The following is a 14,436-nucleotide window of genomic DNA, read 5'->3' as shown; positions in this document are numbered from 1 at the left end:
CGAGGATACTGTGGCGAGGCATCTGGCCCTGCCGCCCTCGCCGTGGCTCTCCTCCGGCCTCACGCAAAGCTCACCTGACCTCGCTCACAACGAGTTTGACGCGGCTCATTTCGCAAAGAATATCTCACCGGCCAGCCAAGCACAAATGAGCACGGGTACGAAGATCAAGCCACTCCATCTTTGTCGTCGAGCCGCGTTGCCGGGCATCGTAGTTGAGCACAGTGCGCAACGGCATGCGCCGGTCAATATGGAAGGGATGATCTGAGTAGCGCGATAATTCACTTGCCATTTCAGCGATTGATTTCTCCCAACGTTGATGAGCAGCGTCTTCCTCCTCCTTTTCTCGACTGTGCGTGATCGCGCTACTGACCTGACCTTGACGCGCGGGGATTGAATGAGGTTGTCGGGCTGGTCTCACCTTGATTGGCGTTGCCTGCATGGAAGCCCTGGAACTCGCAAAAAAGGCTGGCTACGCGGTCTCAGTATTCCAAGCAAGCAACACAACCTTGCGGCGCAGCGCCCAGCAGCAGCAGCAGCAGCAGCAGCTCATGGCGCTCAGCGCTTGGACCCTTTCGTTGATGGTCTGACGCCGAGGGGGGACTGTGCTCATTGGCGTTGACTAGGGACCTCCTCTTCGACCCTGATGTGCCTCTGAATGCCATCTCGGCCGCCCGTGCAGTCACGCTCGGCCCTCACGTCCTGCTCTCTTTCTCATGACTACGATAGCCACTAGTCGATCCAATTTCCGTCGTGTCTTTAGAAGAATCGCGTCGCGGGGCGTGAAGTGAAGGCCTGGTGCCTCATTGGCTGCTTCGTCGGCTAGGCGGCGCCGCTCACCCTAATCTGGCCACACTAACAAGCAAGGGGACGCCGGCCCAAATGAGGCCTGAGAGCCGTGAGGAAGTTAGGCGGCGTGTGCGATGCGAGTTTTGGAGTCAGGCGGCAGCGGAGAGAGGGCGCCATCGTTGGCGTCGTGGCGCGGCGGCAGGAGAGAGCCACACAACGGGCGACGACGACGAGGACAAAGAGGAGAGCGGGCGGACCGTCGACGAGCAGGCGGGCAGGCGGGCAGGCGTCTGAGCATCTGAGCATCTCTGACCATCTGTTCCTCTCAACCAACCAATCGACCCATCACGATCCACCCACCCACACACACGATCACAATCGAGCCCTTTCTTCATTCCTGACACAGGGTCTGGCTGTGACGTCGTTCGATCGTCTCCTCTCTTCGATACCTTGCGCCCGACGTCGACGCCTTCTAATCTCTTCATACCAGTCGCGGTCGCAGCGGCGTCACATTACCGACGATTAGCTTCAGTCGACATCGACGCCCTCCCCATCACCATCGACAACAACGCTGCATAGACGGCAAGAGCCTGGCTCGACGCACAGCGTAGTCTCACATTCGCTCGCTGCTGGCCAGGAAATGGCCGCAGTCCAGCACCAATACAACGGAGGAACTTCACCTGGGGCGAGCAGCAACCCCAGCAGCTCCAGCTTTATGGCGAGCGGTAGCGGTAGCGGAGGGGGTGGAATGAGCAGCAGTGCGACGTCAATGACAGCTGGCAGCGGTGGAGACAATGGGCGTAGAGCAGCAGCGGCAGCGGCTGCTGCGGGAAAGCGCAACACGAACAGATACAGTGTGACGGCACTCTACTCGATGGCGGCAGAGCAGGACATCGAGGTCGAGGACGATCTGGCCAGAGGTGAGTGCCGCGAGAGGCTATATGCTGCGAAGGCGAGCAGGTGGACGACGAGGCTGACCCCTCGGAATTTCTGTCCACCGCAGCCCAAAAGCGTCTACGAGAGCTCAAGGGAAGAATCTCAGCGCAGTCGAAGAAGAACTTCGTCCTCGAAAGAGACGTACGCTACCTCGACAGCCGCATCGCGCTCCTGATTGCCAACCGCATGGCCGCAGACGAGGTGAGAAAGAGGAGCATCGCCTGACTCACCAGCTCAGACTATCACTCACGCCTCGTGTACTTACCACCGCTCGCCCGCAGCAATCCGAGATGGCCAGCGCTTTTGAGGAAGCCGAGATTCCACCAGGAACTGTTCTCGATGACCGCAAGACGCAGCAGTATGGCAACCTCTTCTTCCTCTTGCAGTCTGAGCCACGTCACATTGCTGCGCTATGTCGACTGGTCAGCCTCTCTGAGATTGACACGCTGCTACAGACGGTCATGTTCACCCTCTACGGTAATCAGTACGAGTCGCGCGAAGAGCATCTTCTCCTGACGATGTTCCAGGTGAGTCTCTGGCGACCAAAGCAAAATGTCGACCCGACCAATTGCTGATCTTCTCACTATGCCCTCCGCGCCTGCAGTCCGTCTTGTCTGCCCAATTCGAGACGGCCACCGATTTTGGCTCCTTGCTGCGAGCCAACACACCCGTATCGAGGATGATGACGACGTACACCAGAAGAGGGCCTGGTCAGAGCTTCCTCAAGCACGTACTCGCCGAGCGTATCAACTCCCTCATCGAGCACAAGGACCTGAACCTCGAAGTCAATCCGCTCAAGGTTTACGAGCAGATGATTGGCCAGATTGAGGAGGACACTGGGTCTCTGCCCCCCAATCTGCCTCGAGGAGTTGCGCCAGAGGTAGCACAGGAGAATCCGGACGTCCAAGCCATCATCGCGCCTCGCCTCACGATGCTCATGGAGATTGCCAACAGCTTCCTCACCACCATCATCAACAGCCTCGAGGAGGCACCGTACGGCATCCGATGGATCTGCAAGCAGATTCGCTCTCTCACGAAGCGCAAATACCCTGACGCCACCGACTTTGCCATATGCTCCCTCATTGGTGGCTTCTTCTTCCTCCGCTTCATCAACCCAGCGATTGTCACGCCGCAGGCCTACATGCTCGTCGACGGAGCGCCGGCTAAGCACCCTCGCCGCACCCTGACGCTCATCGCCAAGATGCTGCAGAACCTGGCCAACAAGCCGAGCTACGCCAAGGAGCAGTATATGATGTCGCTCAACCCGTTTGTCGAGCAGAACAAGACGCGCATCAATGCCTTCCTTCACTCACTCTGCGACGTCGGAGACTTTTACGATACGCTGGAGATGGACCAGTACATGGCCTTGTCCAAGAAGGATTTGCAGATCTCGATTACGCTCAACGAGCTGTACAATACCCACTCCCTCGTCGCGCAGCACCTCGACGTCCTCGCGCCCAACGAGAAGCACCATCTGCGTATCCTCATCGGAGAGCTCGGCGGCTCTCCCAGCCAAGTAGCGCGCAAGGAGAATCGCACTGTGGACCTGCCCCTCTTCAGCCGATGGGAGACGCCAATCCAGGACTTGACCACGGCGTTCATGTCGGAGAACAACGTGACGCAGAATGACATCCTGTACATGGAGGCCAAGTCCATCTTCGTCCAGTTGGTGCGCTCTATCCCTCAGCTGGCAGACAAGAAGCCACTCAACCTCCCCGTCATTGCCGAACGTGCCGCCACGACGAAAGACGCGACGCTGGTGCGCAAGGGCATCAAGGTCAAGGAGATGCTTCGCGAACTGGAAGAGCTCAAGGTCGTCGACCGTCGCGACGGGTACAACCTTATGACCGACGAGGTTGCCTCTGAGCTGGCTCACCTGGGCAACATGCGCGAAAAGGTCATGCAAGAGATGAAGTCTCTCGAGAGCGTGTACCGCACCATCGTGGGCCACAACAATTACCTGCGTTCGCAGCTTGACACGTACAAGAACTACCTTCAGAACGTGCGCATGACCTCTGGTGCGAGCAAGGACAAGCAACTCGGCGGAGTAGGCGTAGTCGCCTTCGGCGGCAAGGAGAAGAAGCAGTCCAAGTCCCAAGTCCTTGGGCCTTATCGCTTCACGCACGCACAGATGGAAAAGGACGGCACAATTGTCGAGACGAATGTGCCTGAGAACCGTCAGGCCAACATCTACTTCAATATCACGTCCCCTTCGCCCGGTACGTTTATCATCGCCCTGCATTACAAGGGAAGGGACAAGGCTATCCTGGAGATGGACTTGAAGCTGGACGACCTGCTCGAGAAGCAGAAGGATGATGTGCAGCTGCTGGATTTGGAGTACGTGCAGCTGAACGTGAACAAGATTTTGGCGCTCCTGAATAAGACTTTTGCTAAGAGGAAGGCGTAAGTGGCTGGTGGGGAGGAGAGAAGGCGGGGGAGTCGGACTCGGAAATGAAGCTCAACCGCTTCTACGCCGCGCGAGAGAAAAGGAGAGGTGGCATGAGGATTTATCACTGTCTGGACGGATCCACTGCGGCGGTGGATCCACCAATTTCCTTCACCAACGTCACCACAACCCACCTTCATGGCGACGGACCCCGACTACCAAGGTACGTCCGCACTTTGCGTGAAATCACGCGCTGGCCACACGCTTTGGGCCTCTCATCATTCGGCGACGGCGAGCGTCCCATACGGGCATTACTCACCTTGGCGCATGGACCACGATATCTACATCCTGCCCATCACCTCGGTCATCACATCTTCTGCCTCCCTTGATCTCACTTTCTTCATCTTTGTCCTTTACCTTTTCTTGACCTGTTGTCTTGCTTGTCTCTTCGCTTTCATCTCGATCCCCTTTTCTTTCTTCTTGCTGCCAATGAAGATCATACCTCTCCCGCAGGGCGCGCTTGTCCCCGCCTCATCCAGGATGAAGCGGCTTCTGCTCCTCTGCCTCCACACTGCAGGCGCAATGCATCTGCCGGCGGTTTATTGGTGGCCCGCCGCATCAGAACCTGGCCAACTCGCCTCGACTGATTCCCGTCCTTCTCTCGCAGCTTAACATCACCACAACCCACCATGTCGACCCCCTCAACTCCCATCAAGCACTCTGGTGACAGCGGCAGCATGGACGCCCACCGACCCTCGCTCAGCACGTCGCATTCGACGATCTCTCGCGCACTATCTAGCGATCTCAATGGGCTCATCCTCTTCGACCTCACCAATCAGCCCGGTTCCACTCTCGCCTTCAGCCCGCACTGCATCAAGACAGTCGTGGACCTTGCCATCCTCAACATCGGCTACGAAAGGCAACGCTTGACCTTCCACCAAGTCCGCACCGACCTGGAAGCCAGAACCCAGCCGGGAGTAACCGTGCCAAGCGTCGAGATGAGCGATGGTACTCACCTCGTCGACTCGTGGGCCATTGCTGAGTTTCTAGCCAAGCATCACCCGGAGGGTCACAAGCTCTTCCCCACTATGACGAGTAAGAGGATGGCCCTGTTCCTCAGCGAGGTGGGAAGGACCTTTCTGACCCCAAATCTGGGGCCATTGGTCATGCCATCCGTGGCAGCAAAGTTGGACGACGAGTCGAGGAGGTACTTTGTCGAGGAAAAGTTGGGCAAGGAGCGCTTCAACAAGATGAGCGCAATCGGCGCTGAAGAGAGACAGGCGTACATTGACGGGGCAAAGAAGGTGCTGGGCACCGTTGAGGCGATGCTGGGTTGCAATGACTCCGGGACCTCGTCGACTTCGTCGTCTCCGTGGCTCGATTCCGGGGAGAGCCCAAGTCACGCCGACGCCATCCTCTATGGCTTCGTCGTCTTCTCGCGCATGGCGGGCAAAGAGACGTACGGCAAGCTCTGGAACGGCTTCCCTAGCATCAAGGCGTGGATCGAAGCTATGGATAAGTGGATCGGTGAAGGTATCACTAAAGACTACGTGCAGTGGTAGCAGCCTCATCAGTGGAGCACGTAAAAAAGACCATCACGATTAGACGGATACCCCAGTGCAAGGTAGTGAAGGTCGTGGTAAAAGGGTCGGTGATATGAGGAGGGCACGGGAGAGGAAATAGTCCGTCTCTATCCCAGCCGTTACGATGACTCCGCTACCGCCTCCAGCGCTTCATATCCGTGTCCCTCTCTGTCCAGCGAGCGTCCCACCTTCTTCTCTTGCCTGACCTGCTACATGCCCGCTCGCACCCGCGCCAGCCAAGCTGACCTCACTCGGTCTCGTCCCACTAGCAACCGCAGCCGACCTGATACTCTCCATAGACGAAAGGAGCGCGGCAGCCATCGCCGTAGTGGACGATGGTTCAGAGCTGAAAGTCCTGCGATGTTGCTTCTTTCTCTCAGCGGCAGAAGTGTGCGTGTGGCCGAAGTCGACCTTTGCACTCGGAAGCAGCGAGCTGAGCACATTGGCCGAGTTGGCTGGGCCTCCCGCGTTGAGATATGCGCTGAGCCTTGCGGGGGTCGAGGTGGCAGAGGCCATCGGGGAGGAGGAAGAGGCTGATACGGCTGACGCTGGCGGTGGAGGAAGAGAAATGGGCCTGCTGGGCGTGCCTGTGAGGCCGGCGCTTGCGGGACCGAGGCTGATCTTCTTTGCAGAGGCGGGGCGACTTTGCGTTGCGCCGCCTGGCGACGTTGTCGAGGCCACATTGCTGCTGCCAACGCCCTTGCCGCTGCCTTCGCCGCTATTGATAGACAGCATGGGTATGCGTCGGGCAGTCTCTTTTGCCTCACCCCTGTCCTCCTGATTCGGCTCCCTCGCTGCCGCGGGCTCGAGACGCCCAGGAAAAGCGCCATCGAGACGAGCACTTCGCAGAGGGAGCTCTCTGCCGCCGCTCGCGCTAGCGATTCCTCCGGCACTCCCCATTGCCTCGCTGCTCCCTTGTAGCTTGAGCGCAGGTGTCCTCATCCTCCTTCTCGCACCGAGTCCGCCTCCTGAGGTCACGACACCAGGCAATCCGTTCGGCACAGCTCTCGGTGAGACGGCTGCGACACTATCGCCGTCCTCCTGCTCTCTTCGCCGCCGCTCCGCCGCTTGACGCGCCGTCTCCTCTTGCAACTTCTGCCGCCTAGCCTCGTCTTCGAGCTGCTCCTTGCGCTCCTCCTCCATGCGCATCCTCGTCCACTCCTCCTCGCCCATGGCTTCGCTCGACCAGCCGACCGCTGCTGGGCGAGGCATTGCATCGGTGCCTGCGTGCAATGGAGTCTCGCCCACTGCCGCGTGGCTACTGGAAACCTCGCCCGCAGCACTGTTGCCTGTCTCGCCGCGTGGGCGGATCGTCGCCGCGGTTGTCGCACTGTGCTGAGAGGACCGCCTCTGAAGGGCATCTCTCAGCCTAATAGCCTCAGCGCTCAAATGCCTCTCCCATTCGACCAGTTGGTAGATGAGAGAGATATTAGGCGAGATGCTTGACGAGAGGTCCTTGACTAGATTATAACAGTCATGCATCCCCGTTAGCGTCTTTGTCGCCTCGTATGGGTAGTTGAGCGCGGCCGCCTGCATCACGAAAGCGATGACAAGCGTGGCGCTCCGGCTCACGCCGCACTGGCAGTGCACGAGAACGCCACCTGGCTTCAAAGGGCGAGCATCATCATCGAAGAGGGGGCGACCATAGTGGTCTATCGCCATCGCTTCAGAAATGACTGCACAGCCCTGCGCGAAGCCGCCCTTGGCCGCGGCCAGCTCGGTTTGGTCATGCGTCCACGGAAGCTTGATGTAGCGAATGGACTCTGAGCGCCCTGCTGACGGCGACGCCGGGATGCTGAGCTTAAGGGCGTCTTCGGGAAGCTCGACGGCCGAGTAAAGGGTGTCTGGGTCATCGACTTCAGTGAGTTCCTCGCTTTCCACGTCGGTTGCGTGGGTCTGGTCCGAAGGTGGTGCCTCGCTTGAGTAGAGCGAGGACCCTTTGCCGCCGCCTTCTTCGGACGCATCACTACTACCTGTGCTTCTGTCGCCTTGCTTCGGGCTGGCGCGTTGAAACTGTACTTGGAGGTTGGGCGTAGAAAGGGAGCTGCGTAACAGATGCGACGATGCGCTCTGAGGCAGAACGGACGGCGGGGACTCGCTGATAGGCGTCATGAAGGATTCCGTTGGCTCGCCGAGGGAGGTGCTGGTCGCCGCAGACAAGGGTGTGCGAGGCATGCCGCTGCTGCTGCTCGCGCACGGCGAGAAGAGCGATGCAGTGGGCGGCGTGTGGAAGACCTCATCCGTAGAGACGGTGCTGGCCCGCTGAATGCCAGAGCGCAATAATGGATCGGCAGATGCTGCCTGCGATAGGATCTCTGAGTGCCACACGCCATGTCGGCCCTTGCGAAGCGGTACAACGTTCGACTCGGTCTGGAAGGATAGCGTCGTCTCCTTGGCCACATTGAGAATCGTGGTGATGCCGCGAGAGGCGAGCATGTGATTGTCTCTGGCGTTGTGCTCGTCGCCTAGGTAGAGGCCGGGCAGCACTTCGATGGGACCCGCGGCATACACGCTACGAGCATGCTGTAATGTTGAGCCCTGGCCAGAGAGAATGTCTTGCGAGGGATCTCTCCACGCTTCTGGCGGCTGTAGCGAAGCATTGTCGTCCACGGCGGCAGCAAGAGGAGGCTGGGCCGCGCCAGCCCGGATCTTGGTGGGACCAAAGGGCATGCTTGGCCGCCGCCTGGGTCTGCCTGTCAGTGTGCTCCTGAGCTCTTGCTTTTCCTGCTCTGCAATGGCAGTCAAGCCAGTCGAGAGTATGGCTGAGGGCCTGAGGGGCGCTGCTGCTGGAGGTGCGGCTATGCAGGGGGAGTTGGGTACGCTGTGGCTGTTTGAGTCGACTGCGGCGGAGGATGATCCTGACGACGATCCAAGCGCATTCCCGCCAAGATTAAGGCGAGCCGGTCTCCGTTTGGACGACGAGACGCGCTGAGAGAGAGGGGGTGCTGGCCCAAGCAGACTGCTGCCGCCGCTCCCTTCGCCATGCTGCGCTGCAACCGGTACGAGACGAGGGGCCTGCGTATCGACGGCTGAGACTGGCGGCGCATCGGCGCTGCCCAGAGAGGACGACACTGGAGTAAGACCTCCGTACGCCTGCGATCCTGGTGGGATGTTGAGGGACAGGCCTCGTGTTGGCTTCTTGATGCGGGGGCTGCTGCTGCTCGAGCTATCTGACAAGCTGACTGCTGCTCCTGCCAATGATGGAGCAGATGTGGGGGTCTGAGCAGGGCGTGAGAATAGTCCAGCCGGGTACGACGACGCGTTACAGCCGCCTTCTTGAGCATTAAAGCCTGAGTTCGCAGGGCTAAAGAGAGCTGAAGGCGCACCGTCCTGGTAGCTTGCTGCGAACGGCGGCGGCGGCCGCCTTGTTCTTGGCTCTGCCACTGCATTATCAGGTCGTGGGAGGTCAATGCGCATAGCAGACGAGGCGGCACGACGGGGCGACGTGCCCAGCACGTCGCTCGGTCCCGCCCGTCCAACTTCCTCTGGTGGTGAAACCATCGCAGAGGGAGGATAAGATCGTTAAAGCGCGAGACGGATGATCTCTTGAGGGGCTACGTGGTAGTAGAGGAAAGAAGCAGAAGCGGCAGCGGTGCCGATGGAAGCAAAGCAAGTCTGACTTCAGAGCGGGCCAACCGCAATGGCTGAGTTTAGTCGATTTTGATGCTGCGAATCGACGAGGGGAGATCCTCTGCCTCTATCGTCTTTGTCCTTTTGTCCGTCACCTCGTCTTGACAGCCATGATGAGGAGGACCTTCTGACTCGCCCGAACGGGGAACTGGAAATTCTGCGACCGGGCTGGTGATGATGATGATAATGATGATGGTTTAGGAGGAGGATCAAGCTACACCAGGCCCGCCCCACTTGTTCATGGTCCGCGTTGCAAGCTGCTGCCTTTGCCGTCCAAGGGCGCCGCCGCCTCGTCTCGTCTCGCCTCTCAGGGCGCTGCCCGTCGTTGCCGCACGCCTCTCGTTTGCTCTTGCTCGCTCGCTCCCCTCAGCTCCCTCTCCCTCGCTCCTCTCCCCGTCTCATGCACGCGGGCGTCGAGGCTCTCCGGCGGCGTCTCGGCCCTGCCGCCCCTCAGTGGCCCAACCTTCACGCACCACTCACGCTCTTGACTTTCTTGCTCGCTCAAGCTTTTTGGTGGGCTTAATTTCTCGATCCTTTCTACGTCCGTCGAACCAGACAGACCCGCGCTAAGCCCTCACTCAAATCGATGTGACGTCGAGCATTGACATTGAGATGTCCGCGGGGTATCGCATTGCAAAACCACTACTCTCCTTGATAACAGACGGACAGAAGACATTGAATCAGTCCTACCTTGTGGACGTTCGACGACTCGACTCGCCGCTGCCACCGCCGCCATTGCTAGATCCGCTGGACGACGAGGGCGAGTACAGGGTGAGAGAATCAGTCGAAGCGGATGAGGGAGAGGCTGCCAAGCCATCCTTGAGCTCCAGCCATTCACTCCTCTCTCCACGAGACTCTACGTCGTGCCACGCCTCGCCTAGCCTGCTCGCAGAGCGCTGTCTTTTCTGCTGCTTCTTCGCCCAAGCCACCTCATCTTCGTCGTCATGAATTCCCTCGCTATGCTCGAAGACGACATTCTCGTGGAAGGTTGGCAGGCTCTCGTAGCGATGAGCGTGCGGAGAGGGCCAGCAGAAGAGGCGGTCTACACCGCGAGTCGTTGCCTCTTGCTCGTGCTTTGTCTCGAGGCTGCGTAACGCCTTTGTCGCAATCGTAAATGCTCCCAGAGATAGGGCAGAGCCCAGGAAGAGGTCGATAGCCCAATGGTGGTGGAGATATTGCGTGCTCCAAAGCATGGCAGAGTAGTAGACGAACATGACACCGTGACCCCATCTGCCGCCGTAACGGGCTACGTAGAGGGAGCAGCACATGGCCGTGGCAGCATGCAAGCTAGGTAGCGCACCAAAGACGACCGGGCTTTTCTTGAAGGCTGCCTGGTACAAGTGAGTGTGCAGCACCTTGTCGACCCTTACGAGGCCGGCGGAGGAGCCGGGGAAGGAGTAGTCGACGTTGAGCGTCTCCCAGTCGGGATGTTCGTCGTAGCTACGAGGTCGACAGAGATGGAAGGAGGGGTCTCAGGTTAGCGCCCGTCACAGGTCAAGGTGACTCTCAGCTCTAGCTCATCATTGGCTCTTACTCACAACCACGGCGCTGCGGTAGGCAGCAAAATGTGCGTGCATAGACCAGTGAAGTTCTGTACACCGAGCGTGATGCCGAATACGATGGCGGCGCCAGGCGGACCAAAGCCCCAGATCCACCATCCTGCGATGAAGGGCGATGCGAAGTGAAGGACGCCGTAGAAGACCCATGCGACGACATCTTGAAAGTCGCTCTGCGAGCGTGGGGCACAATGAAGTCGATTGTTAGCTTTGAGGACTCGATTTCAACTCCTCTGCCCATTACCGTGTACTTACCCATTCGATGTGCAGAGCGATGTAATTGAGGAATTTGAGCCAAAGCGGGAAGCAGAGGACGAGAATAGGATACAGTCGGACCAGTCCTTGTGAGTTCGCCTTGTTGCGCTGGCGAACGAAGTAGGCCACGGGGGAGAGAAGCAGGGTGAGGCCGACGACGCCGCCCGGGGAGAGCATCAGGGCCTCGAGGATGGGAAGCAGATGAGTGTGGATCTGCGAGGAGTGAAGGGGAAAAACGAGGTGGCGTGAGCAACGCACGACAGGGAACGCTGGTCCGGCTCCATACCAACATCCGGCCTCCATTCATCAGGGATGTTACGGGCAAGCTTGAAGGCCATGGTCCACCCTACAGGCGGTAAGATGCCGGCGAGCAAGCCTGCCAGCCATCTCAGCGGGGACTTGCCATTGAGGAGCGTACGAACGCAATGGGTGAGGAGACGTCTGCCATCGCGAGTGGCAGCGAGGAGAAGGACGATGAATGCTATTGGGCACCAGACATAGAGGAGTATGGGGTGAGCTACCATGACCGGTGACTCTCAGAGTCAACGGAGGCGGTAGAGCAGAGGAATAGTCGTGGGTGATGAACGCGACGATCCGAGGTGCAACAGGTTCAGAAGCGCTGAACACAGAAGAATGAGATGAGATCAGAAGACAATACTGGTGACGAAGGAGTGAGGAAGTGAGGAAACAAGGTGAGTGCAGAGGAGATCAGTGAGGTCACCCGCAAACAGTGCCATTGCATCCATGGGCAGAACGAGACCAACAGCCTGATGGCACCCGGTGGTGCCGGGCCGACGGCAGCAGCGACGGGAGAAATCGAGAGGGAGCAATTAGCGCCGCATCTCGGCCACTTAACTTCAGTGCCCACTCTTGTGACCTTGGCAAGACCCGCATCGCGCGTCCCTTGCCGCTCAGCGGCTGCAGACTTCCGTCTCGCACGCTGCTGCACCGCTCCTTCGCTCCCTCGCTCCTTCGAAGAGCTTGAATCGCACTGCCGCCGAGCTACGGTGTACTCCTCTTCATCGTCAGCGGCGGCAGTCTGGCCCCCAGCTCTCTCCCTCTGCTCACACACTGTTGCGTCTCCGCCCGGCGCCATCACTCATTGCATCGATCACCATTTCAATCAAGGCTGAGATTGGCGGCGGCAGAAAAGTCTTGGCGCAATCTGTCGTCGCCCTCAAATTGAAGTCATGCTACGCTCACATGACACTCCGATGCGCTCTCCGATTCCTCCGCTTTGCCCGCTCTGTACCTGGCTGACTTTGTGTGACCGAGATGCCATGACAAGGAGACCGCGGGCCGCTGCTCCCTGCTCGTGCTCAATCCTCGTCCTAACCCTACCTTGTCTTCAGCTCTCTCTTGAATTGTCGCGCCTCGCCTGACGCCTCTCGTACGTGAACTCCATCCGCCGCGAGATCGAGCTCGGTGTCAGACGAGAAGAAGGGTGCCGCCGCTTTACGAGGTTCGCGACGAGATCTCGACGAGGCAGCAAGACAGAGCAGAAGCGGGGGAATCGGACCCTACTCTGAATTCCAAGCTCAGCAGAGCGGCTTGGAGCAGCAGACACTGCATACGGCATCTTGAAGCCGGGAGAGCCAGCGGCAGCAGATGCGCGCGGCAGATGCAAGTGTCTCCGCCCTGGGAATCCGCACGGCCACCCACCCCTCCTGCTCCCTACGGCCCTCAGCCTCCTACTCTTGTTCTTCGCGTCGTCACATCGTGGCGCGAAACTGTTGGCCCGCTTCCTCGCCTTCGCTCTCAGCCACGAACTTCATTCCGCTTCGCCACACCGGTACGAGGGTGCTGTTCTGACCAGCCCGATGCTGCGTTGAGATCGAGAGCTGACTGAGATCGAACAGCTCGAGGTAGTACAGCGTCACCGTGACGTCTTGGTGATCGGCGTGATCTGAGATCGGAATCTGTGGACCAGGCGAAGGGCAGTTGAGGACGAAGCTCAAGAGCATGATCGGAGGGATGAAGAGACCGGCGGTTGGAGCGGCAAGCGTCTTGTTGAGGGTCATATCAAGCTATGCGCCTTCGAGCGTCAAGTCGGCTGGTCCAGCCAGTTCAGACGGTCGTAGCAATGATGCCTGACCTTCTGATTCGAGCAACACTACTGAGATGGCTGCAGAACAGCTCAATGAACGAGATGATGAAGTCAAACGCGCTGCTCCCGTTCCGACTTTCTCGCCAGCTCCACGTCGATGAGCGTGGCTCGAGCGCGAAGAAGCGTTCGTGGTGTTGGTCGAGTTGAAGTTAAGCCACGAAGACCTCCAACCACCTCACTCCCAACCTCGACCCAGACCATGAAATTCCTCTCAACATCGCTGATCGCTGCCTCGCTTGCCGTCACTATGAGTGTGGCTCGTGATCCGCCAGCAACGTTGCAAGTGGGCGTCAAGCACAAACCAGCCGACTGTGTCGTTAAGTCGCAGAGGGGCGACAAGCTGGCAATGTGCGTGTGCCTTCATCGGAAAGGATAAAAGGGCGAAGCTCACGTCTGCATCATCTCGCAGGCATTACACCGGAAAGCTATGGGAGGGCGAAAAGTTCGACTCGAGCCTCGACCGTGGAGACCCATTTGTGAGTCGGCGAGCAAGCGGACAGCGAGGGACGAGCCCGAATGTATGCTGATCAATTTCTTTCCCTCTCACAGGAGTTCACTCGTGAGCTTGAAAGAGCAGGCGAGACTGCGTTCAACCTGTTTAATGCCTCTGACCCTCACTCGCATTTCCTTGATCCTCTCAGTCGGCACCGGGCAGGTCATCAAGGGTGAGTGGTCTCTGGTAACGAGAAGGAGACTGGGCTGACGATCCCACTTGTACACGCTTCTCAGGCTGGGACAAGGGCCTGCTGGACATGTGTGAGGGAGAAAAGCGGAAGCTACAGATCCCTCCTGGAGACGGTGAGCATACGCCTCAAAATCCTTTTGTCGCTCCAGCTCACATTCCCCTCGCGCGCGCTAGGCTACGGCGACCGTGGTGCCGGAGGCAAGATCCCGGGCGGTGCGACTCTCGTCTTCGATGGTGAGCAGCCGCTTGCCGTAACTCATCTCCGGGATGACGTCTGATTCTCCAGCAGATCGCTTGACCATCGTCTTTACTCCGCGCCATCGCAGTCGAGCTCCTCGAGATCCAAGGCCCTCGTGCAGCAGCCGCAAAAGCAGCAGCCAACAGGCAGGAGCTCTGAGTCAGGGGTGTCTTCCGACGCTCATGCTGCCATCACGACTCAATGATATTCCTTTCCGCTACTTCGGCGCTCATTTGCGCCCCAACGCCGCAAAGCCTAGTGAGCGCGAAAGCAA

The 14,436-nt window shown here is 58.9% G+C and overlaps 6 protein-coding genes across 6 annotated transcripts; 3 read left to right on the top strand and 3 right to left on the bottom strand.

Moving 5' to 3' along the window:
* Positions 1 to 1,555: 1,555 nt before the first annotated feature.
* On the top strand, positions 1,556 to 4,129 carry BDZ90DRAFT_217502 (putative ras GTPase-activating protein sar1; the record flags this gene model as incomplete). Its single annotated transcript, XM_025504322.1, has 4 exons — positions 1,556 to 1,706; positions 1,790 to 1,923; positions 2,004 to 2,249; positions 2,327 to 4,129. 4 exons carry the CDS (start codon positions 1,556 to 1,558, stop codon positions 4,127 to 4,129), a joined length of 2,334 nt encoding a protein of 777 aa, XP_025363515.1.
* Positions 4,130 to 4,845: 716 nt separating this feature from the next.
* BDZ90DRAFT_218315 (hypothetical protein) lies at positions 4,846 to 5,670 on the top strand (the record flags this gene model as incomplete). The annotated part of the gene is made up of 1 exon (XM_025504362.1): positions 4,846 to 5,670. One exon carries the CDS (start codon positions 4,846 to 4,848, stop codon positions 5,668 to 5,670), a length of 825 nt encoding a protein of 274 aa, XP_025363514.1.
* Positions 5,671 to 5,756: 86 nt separating this feature from the next.
* BDZ90DRAFT_134028 (phosphatases II) lies at positions 5,757 to 9,302 on the bottom strand. Its single transcript, XM_025503397.1, has one exon. It carries the CDS (start codon positions 9,190 to 9,192, stop codon positions 5,842 to 5,844), a length of 3,351 nt encoding a protein of 1,116 aa, XP_025363513.1. The 5' UTR covers positions 9,193 to 9,302; the 3' UTR covers positions 5,757 to 5,841.
* Positions 9,303 to 9,913: 611 nt separating this feature from the next.
* Positions 9,914 to 11,950, bottom strand: BDZ90DRAFT_230908 (hypothetical protein). The gene is made up of 4 exons (XM_025505653.1): positions 11,423 to 11,950; positions 11,133 to 11,345; positions 10,860 to 11,050; positions 9,914 to 10,761 (listed from the first exon to the last, which is right to left on the bottom strand). The coding sequence occupies exons 1-4, from the start codon at positions 11,654 to 11,656 to the stop codon at positions 10,008 to 10,010; spliced, it is 1,392 nt and encodes a 463-aa protein (XP_025363512.1). The 5' UTR covers positions 11,657 to 11,950; the 3' UTR covers positions 9,914 to 10,007.
* Positions 11,951 to 12,787: 837 nt separating this feature from the next.
* On the bottom strand, positions 12,788 to 13,379 carry BDZ90DRAFT_133903 (hypothetical protein). Its single transcript, XM_025503395.1, has one exon. It carries the CDS (start codon positions 13,151 to 13,153, stop codon positions 12,845 to 12,847), a length of 309 nt encoding a protein of 102 aa, XP_025363511.1. The 5' UTR covers positions 13,154 to 13,379; the 3' UTR covers positions 12,788 to 12,844.
* A 107-nt stretch (positions 13,380 to 13,486) lies between these two features.
* Positions 13,487 to 14,321, top strand: BDZ90DRAFT_258971 (hypothetical protein; the record flags this gene model as incomplete). The annotated part of the gene is made up of 7 exons (XM_025508127.1): positions 13,487 to 13,587; positions 13,649 to 13,715; positions 13,789 to 13,798; positions 13,881 to 13,904; positions 13,969 to 14,037; positions 14,099 to 14,158; positions 14,251 to 14,321. 7 exons carry the CDS (start codon positions 13,487 to 13,489, stop codon positions 14,319 to 14,321), a joined length of 402 nt encoding a protein of 133 aa, XP_025363510.1.
* Between the last annotated feature and the right edge of the window lie 115 nt (positions 14,322 to 14,436).

The sequence above is a fragment of the Jaminaea rosea genome (genome assembly GCF_003144245.1).
Source record: "Jaminaea rosea strain MCA 5214 unplaced genomic scaffold BDZ90scaffold_3, whole genome shotgun sequence".
In the NCBI taxonomy this organism is placed as follows: Eukaryota; Fungi; Basidiomycota; class Exobasidiomycetes; order Microstromatales; genus Jaminaea; species Jaminaea rosea.
This window is presented reverse-complemented; position numbering and strand designations above follow the sequence as displayed.

What these genes read in the sequence shown, in the direction of transcription:
- BDZ90DRAFT_134028 (XM_025503397.1), bottom strand. Translation starts at nt 9,192, where the DNA reads ATGGTTTCACCACCAGAGGAAGTTGGACGGGCGGGACCGAGCGACGTG.
- BDZ90DRAFT_133903 (XM_025503395.1), bottom strand. Translation starts at nt 13,153, where the DNA reads ATGACCCTCAACAAGACGCTTGCCGCTCCAACCGCCGGTCTCTTCATC.
- BDZ90DRAFT_230908 (XM_025505653.1), bottom strand. Translation starts at nt 11,656, where the DNA reads ATGGTAGCTCACCCCATACTCCTCTATGTCTGGTGCCCAATAGCATTC. An exon ending in TCGCTCTGCACATCGAATGG is followed by an intron (nt 11,051 to 11,132) that starts GTAAGTACACGG and finishes CCACGCTCGCAG; the next exon opens with AGCGACTTTCAAGATGTCGT. An exon ending in CCTACCGCAGCGCCGTGGTT is followed by an intron (nt 10,762 to 10,859) that starts GTGAGTAAGAGC and finishes TCGACCTCGTAG; the next exon opens with CTACGACGAACATCCCGACT.